We start from the raw sequence: 6752 nt of genomic DNA, 5'->3' as shown, positions 1-6752 counted from the left end.
CCATGTTGGCAGCCTTTTCTAATTTCTGAGATAATACATTTTCTTAGCATGCTTTGCCTCAATTAATTTATATTATAATTTTTACGTATAATACATTCATTAATTACCTATCGCAACCAAACATTGATCAAAAACAAAATAACATAAATTCACTTCGGTTTTTGACATGCTATTAATTTATTGGCCTAAGGTGCCAAGAATATGTGTGTGTGTGTGTGTGTGTAATTTTGGATGAATTGTTAAGGGCGAAACGGGAAAGAATGTTAATCTCAAGCGCATTCTTTTCCATACTGTTGTACTAAAAATTATTGTTACATAATTTACGCTTAAAACTTCCATTTCCAGTTCATAAAATTCAGAAAAGGCATTTAAATTTTTAGTCCAACTTACATGTCTATAATATCTATATTGAAATAAAAAGTGTTTAAGAAAGAAACTGTAAAAAATAATCTATAGCATATCCATTTTACTGTTTAGTCAATATGCTGTGGCTTATTTAAAATTGAAGTTAAAATTTCAAAGCTTTTAAATTAAGACAGTTCTCGCATCAAAATCCAGATGTCTCAAATTTTTGCAAAACTTACAAACCAAATGTATTCTTTTAACGTTTTTTGCAAATGAATTTTTTCTTACTCTTGCTTCTTAGAAATTTTTAAAACATATTTAAGTTTTAATAATTGATGTCTTGTTTTTTCCGGGGAAGTGTTCTCTATAATTCTACTGTTCCGAATTTTTAAGTAATTTATGATATAGATAAAATCGTTCAAAAAATTGTTGGTAAAGAAAACATTTTTTAAAGAAATAATAATTATATTTGGAGATAATTTACTTATTTATAAATTTGGAAAAAGAAAAGTTGTGAGGAAGGTTTTCTCGGAAGAAGTGCGCCATGATTTATTAAGTCAACCATTTTTTTTAAATAGATGAGACAAAAAAATTTCAATTGTGGGTCACGTGACCAGATTCCTACCTTACCGCCACTTTTTTTATTTCCTAACTTATTTTCAGACGAAGCGCCACATCGAGTTGAAAATTTGGGATATTAAGAAGCACTAAGAATGGTGGGCCTGGTCCTAAATTTGTATAATTATCAACATAGTTTTTTTTTGTGAATATATTTCTTTTTCATAATTATTTAAATTTAGGACCATTCCCAACTTTCTTAGTGCTTTCGATTTATTATCCCAAATTTTCAACTCGATGTGGCGCTTCGTGTGAAAATAAGTTAGGTAATAAAAAAAGTGGCGGTAAGGTAGGAATCTGGTCACGTACCCCACTCGTCACATGGCCTTAAAATAATAATTTTTTTGTAAGTTTTTAACTTTTTTCGCAAAAATGTTTTTTTTCATAAAACCTGACTTATAATATATTTCACTTCTTCATATCATATAAAACTGTTTTCTCCCAGAGGTATAATTTTGGGAACAACTAAAAAGGACATTTGCTCATTAAACAGGTAAGTTACATTTTTTTTTTTTAAACAGTGCGGAACTTCCTACTTTTTGAAGAGTTGACTGACGGTTTTTACGTATAAAAAGTGCATAAAATAAATGGAAAAAAAACTTTTTAAATGTATTTTGAGAGTGAATTTGTTAAGCTTTTTTTTGAGAATTTCAAATTTGAATACTGTATTTAAAAAAGTACAACTCCCGGTGCAAGTAAAACACCTGCATGTTGTTTAAAAATTAGGTTAAAACAACTTTCCTAGAAACTATCTAAACGCAGAAATGAAATAAGAATTGAGAAGAAAATATTCAGATTTAACCTATTTTATTATCAACTCGTACAAAAACATTTTAAAAATGGCACACTCACAAGGTCAATCATTCATATATTCTAAATCATCCAACTTAAATGCATAACAGAGCAAGTGATTTAATGATTTAAGAGACTTGATTGTCACAATAACTTATTTTTCCGGTTTCGTGTCTTGTTTCTCTCCTTCCTCCGTTCTGACTTCTTTTTCTTTTTCCGTATCATTAGTTGAAGTTTCCTTAGATTTTTCGGCACTTGCTCGAATCGCAGGTTTTCCAGTTTGCTCGATCTGGATCTCCTTTTCCTTTTTCTCACTCTCAGGAAGTTCCTTCACAGGTGCCGTAATAGTCAAAACTCCATCAGAGGAGATACTGGACTTCAGTTGATCGATGTCCACCTGTTCGGGAACGAAGTATTTTCTGATAAATTGTCTCGAAATCAGGCCATGTTCATCTTTCTTCTCCTCGTGTTTTGCCTCGATGACGACGAACCTGTTCACGACCTTCACCTTAATTTCCTCTGGTTTGAATTGTTGCACGTCTAGGATGACTTTAAAGGTGTCCTTATCAGCTGTGATTGTAGATGTACCTGGAAAAAATTGAATTTTAACATTTTCTGCAAGGAAAATTAAATCATTAGAACACTTTTCTATTTTACAGTTAAGCTTTTGGATTTCGTAAGTTTCAAATATTAGTATATTTGAGCTGTGTAATATGAACGATTTTTATTAAAAGATATTTTAATTTTTCGTCTCAAGTGATCTTTAACCCTTTATCGACAAGGTAGATCTTTTAGGGCACAGTGCTTTTTTGTATTGCACATATCTCAAAAGTGGAGAGGAGGCAGGCCATGAATATACATCCTAAAAAATGTTGATTCTTGTTTTTTCAGAAATTTTTCTCAGCTGAATTTGCCTGAAATTCTTCGATTTTCAATCATTAAAATAATTACACTTTTTTTTAACCGCGACTATGGAGTTCTTTTTTTTTAAGCTCTGAGTACTATAAACGTGTAAAGTGTTTTTTTTTAAATAAAATTTAGTTTTTATTACAATATGAATTTCTTAGTAATTTTCCATTTTTTCATAACATTTGTTTAAATAATTAATTGTTTAGAGAATATAAAATTGCAAATAACAAAATAGTTTCTTCAAATCCATTTTATGGGCGCAGAAGAATAACTGAATTTTGCCAGACTTCAATAATAAAAATAAGATTGACAAAAGAAAAAAAAACCTTATGGCCATAAAAGTCCCACATGGATCACAGCGGCCGTGAAATTAACCCTGGACGACGAAGGATTATGTTTATGATAAAATCATTGCTAAACAAGAAATATTTTGAATATTTCTGACTTAGCGCGTGGGCCGGCACCTTTTTAATTAGAATAGCAACGGACTCAACTTGTTTCTGAAGGATTTGAGAGTTTCTAATGCTCCGACGCTGAAGTCAGGAATATTCAAAATTAAATTTCTTTACACTTTTTATTAAACAATTTAGTTGTTGTTTTCTTTTTGAGCGAGTTGTAATCAAACGAAGAAAGGGGCCACGACTTTTGGCCCCAATTTAGTCACACATTTTGTGTCACCAAAAATGGCCTAAAGAAAAATGGTACATCTTTTTGAGACGAACAATTTTTCTTGGTAATAAATTTTCGTATCTTACGTTGCTTGGCCGATAAATGGAATTCTGATACATATTCATATGGCTAAAAAAAATGTTCTTGTGTCACGTTTTGTACAATTCATCACTTTAAAAATTATCACTAATTTCCGGACTATACATACAATTTTTAATGAGTAAAATTTAACCCTTACAAAATTTAAATTTTTGCTTCCAATTTAATTTTTATTCCAACAATTGTTACTATATATTTCATATTTACAAATCTGTTCTTTAAAAGTAATTTCCTACACATATCTTCTTGGTATTAAATAAGTTGAACCAATTTCCAAATCCAGTAATTTTCAGTTTGTAATTGGTTGAAAAAAATACTTTAACCAAATTCAATTACATTTAAATAAAATCGGTAAAAAAATTTGATAATGTATTGATTTCAAAACTAATCAAGTAGAAAATCAACGATAAAGAGTTCTTTATAATATGAAATCTCTGAAATGAAAGGCTATTACATTTTTTTCTGTAAATTATAAAAAAATAAAAGCAATTCAGTAAAGAAATCTAATAGAAATTGTAAAATATTTTTGATTAGGGGTACATACCACTTCCTTCTGTTCTCAGAAGATCAGCCCAGGGTCGATAGTAAAGGTCCGTCAACGCAGACCTGTCCAAAATTTGTGGAAAATAGTATCTGTCAGTCCATGCTGGAAATCTCAGAGCTTCAGAACGTAGGCCCAATCCAAAATTTTGGTCCATGAGAATGTGGGGTTGGTCCAAGCCGGCCCACCAGGCAGATAACAACAACGGTACCAGAGACATATTTAGAATTTTTACTTTTCAGTCTGCTAAACCAATTGAACTTCCAAGTCGGTTTTTATTTTTTTATTTGACTTTCGTTTGCAATTTGCAAAAGGTAGACTCTAGATTGCTATTCTTCGCTTGTTCAAGTTCGCAACTAAAGATCGCATGGAGACTGCGGATATTTATGTGCGTGCCCCGGTACACTACTGCGCTTGCGTCAAGCAGTCAGAAATTAGATTTACGATTTATCGACGAATGCTCGAGAATGTTATGGATCTCTCAGGAATTTTATGTTTTTAAATACGATATCTTTTTTATTTATTTATTAGACTGTTAAATATGATAGAAATGGCCCCTAAATTAATAAAAAACTAAACTAAAATTATAATATTCTTATATTTAAAAAACAACAACAAAGTAAATTAATGTTAAATTTCTTTTCGAGATAAATCAAATGAATATTTTAATTTAGAGTCAATGAGAAATAACCAAGGATTCTTTAAAAAACATATCTTTTATTTAAAAATAATTCTTCCTAAGAACATTTTTAAATTCCGGATCTACATTCATTATTGACAATAATTTGATTTGAAATAAGATGATATGGCTTAGTTTCTTGATAACGCCATTTAAAGCAAATCAAAAGCAAATCAAAAACTCTAAATGCAGCATAATTAAGGTGATATTATAAACAACTTTTGTAAGATAACTATTTAGCGTCTCATATGCAGTATTATATTTTTGTATAATAATTTAAGTGAAAAAACGTCTCTTTTTTACTTATAAATGATAAATCATAGTTCTTGTTGAAAAAAACATGTATAGAAATCACATAAATTATTTTTCAATCAATTTCGTTGGTTTGTAATCCCAAGAAATTTCATTCCAATAGTAATTAAAGAAAAAATCATTTTTTCTACGAGGAAACGGCCGGTTAGAACATTTTAAGATAAAATTAATATTAATAATAAATCTATATTACTTACGTTTGATCAATTTCGAAGTATATAAATGCCTTTAAAGACAACCCTGAACAATTCTTGTACCTCGTGTGGAAAAATGTTTTGGCGCTGGCCTGGCCCAAACCAGACCACTAGGTTTCCAGCCCTGGCGCTGACTAGATGGTCTGGCCTGGACCTGGCCAAAAGTGTAAGGTTTTTTCTGGCTAGCCCCAGGCCAGACCATCTGGTTAGCCGCTAGATAGGGGCTGGTCAGCCGCTATTTATAGGCTGGTCAACCGCGAGTTACTGGCTCGTCAGCCACAAATTAATGGCTGATCGATTAATGTTTTATCGTTGAGAATCATATGGTCCATGTTTAGAGGATACGCATTGAGGATACGCTCAAAAAGCAAAACATGATTTCCTAGAAAAGTATATAATATAAATGTTTGATATACTTTAAAAAAATTCAAATTTTGCGTCAAAAATATACTGTCATCAATAAAATCAATAAATTAAATTATAGTTTCTAACACTTATTCTTTTATAATAGATAAAAAGTAGGTTTGTACTAACTCTTTACTTAATAACTTAATAAAGATTTGGTACATTTTATGCCTCCGCTTTTACAGCTAACTTTTGGCTGGATTAATATATTATAAGGAAAATAATAAGAATTTTTGACAGTTTGTGACACTTGTTCGACAAAAATTCGCACTGTTTCTGAGAGGTCGGACCCAACAAGCACTGTCAGGATACTTCAAGTTGTGACATCAACTGACTTACAAACTTTTTTATTGGCTCACTGATCAGCGCTAGACCTGGCCCAGGTCAGATTGTCAAGATGATAGAAAAAAGTTCCAGACTAGACGGCCTATAGATAAAGTCAAACCTGAGCAAGACTGGCGTCAGACCTTAGCCAGATCAGATCTTCCAGACTAGACAGTCTAGATAAATCCAGACCTGGGCCAGACCTGTAACCAGACTGCACGGACATTTTTCAACACAGGACAGAAAAATCCATTTAGCGATGAGGAAAACTCATTTACTGAGAATTTGTTAGTAAAAATATTTATGACAACAGGAAATGTTAACTTATGCCAATTTTTCGTTACGAAGCTCGGCTGCCATTATCGCGCCAATGACGGAATGATAACTATGGCCTGCATTTGGCAGCCAAGGTTTGGCTGCCATTGTCGGCCCAACACTAGGTACCAGTATTGGACCAAGCCTAGCTGCCATCATCGCGCCATTGCCGGATTGATAACGATGGCCGTGACTTGGCAGCCAGGGCTTGCCTGCCATTGTCGGCCCAACACTGGGTACCAATAAACTGGGCCGATTAAAATGCCGATATTAGCCCAATAACTTTAGCCGACCTTTGGCTGCCAAAATTGGCCCAACGCTGGGCCGTGTTTTCACCTCCGGCAATTCGCACTTGGGAACTAGCGTCAAAACATTTTTTTATAAGAAAAAGCACTAGTATGAATTTATTTCACAAAAATGGTTTATAATAATTAGGTTAATTATTATTTGAATTCTTGCTGTTCGATGAGAGCAGATGTAATAAATCCAGCTAAACAAATTAACAAATTTGAAACTGCGGTTGCTTCAATATTTTATACTGAGCATTTAT

General features: G+C 32.2%; 1 protein-coding gene across 1 annotated transcript; it reads right to left on the bottom strand.

Annotated features, from left to right (window-relative positions):
• Nucleotides 1-1753: 1753 nt before the first annotated feature.
• On the bottom strand, nucleotides 1754-4339 carry LOC117169251 (protein lethal(2)essential for life-like). The gene is made up of 2 exons (XM_033355528.1): nucleotides 3977-4339; nucleotides 1754-2343 (listed from the first exon to the last, which is right to left on the bottom strand). The coding sequence occupies exons 1-2, from the start codon at nucleotides 4191-4193 to the stop codon at nucleotides 1910-1912; spliced, it is 651 nt and encodes a 216-aa protein (XP_033211419.1). The 5' UTR covers nucleotides 4194-4339; the 3' UTR covers nucleotides 1754-1909.
• Nucleotides 4340-6752: the final 2413 nt, after the last annotated feature.

This window comes from Belonocnema kinseyi, chromosome 3 (assembly GCF_010883055.1).
Source record: "Belonocnema kinseyi isolate 2016_QV_RU_SX_M_011 chromosome 3, B_treatae_v1, whole genome shotgun sequence".
Taxonomy (NCBI): Eukaryota; Metazoa; Arthropoda; class Insecta; order Hymenoptera; family Cynipidae; genus Belonocnema; species Belonocnema kinseyi.
The sequence above is the reverse complement of the archived record's forward strand: the minus strand, read 5'-3'. Positions and strand labels throughout refer to the sequence as shown.

Bases quoted from the DNA above. Each gene is read 5' to 3' on its own strand.
- LOC117169251 (XM_033355528.1), bottom strand. From the start codon at position 4,193: ATGTCTCTGGTACCGTTGTTGTTATCTGCCTGGTGGGCCGGCTTGGAC. The intron at 2,344-3,976 runs GTATGTACCCCT...AATTTTTTCCAG, and splicing joins TCTGAGAACAGAAGGAAGTG to GTACATCTACAATCACAGCT.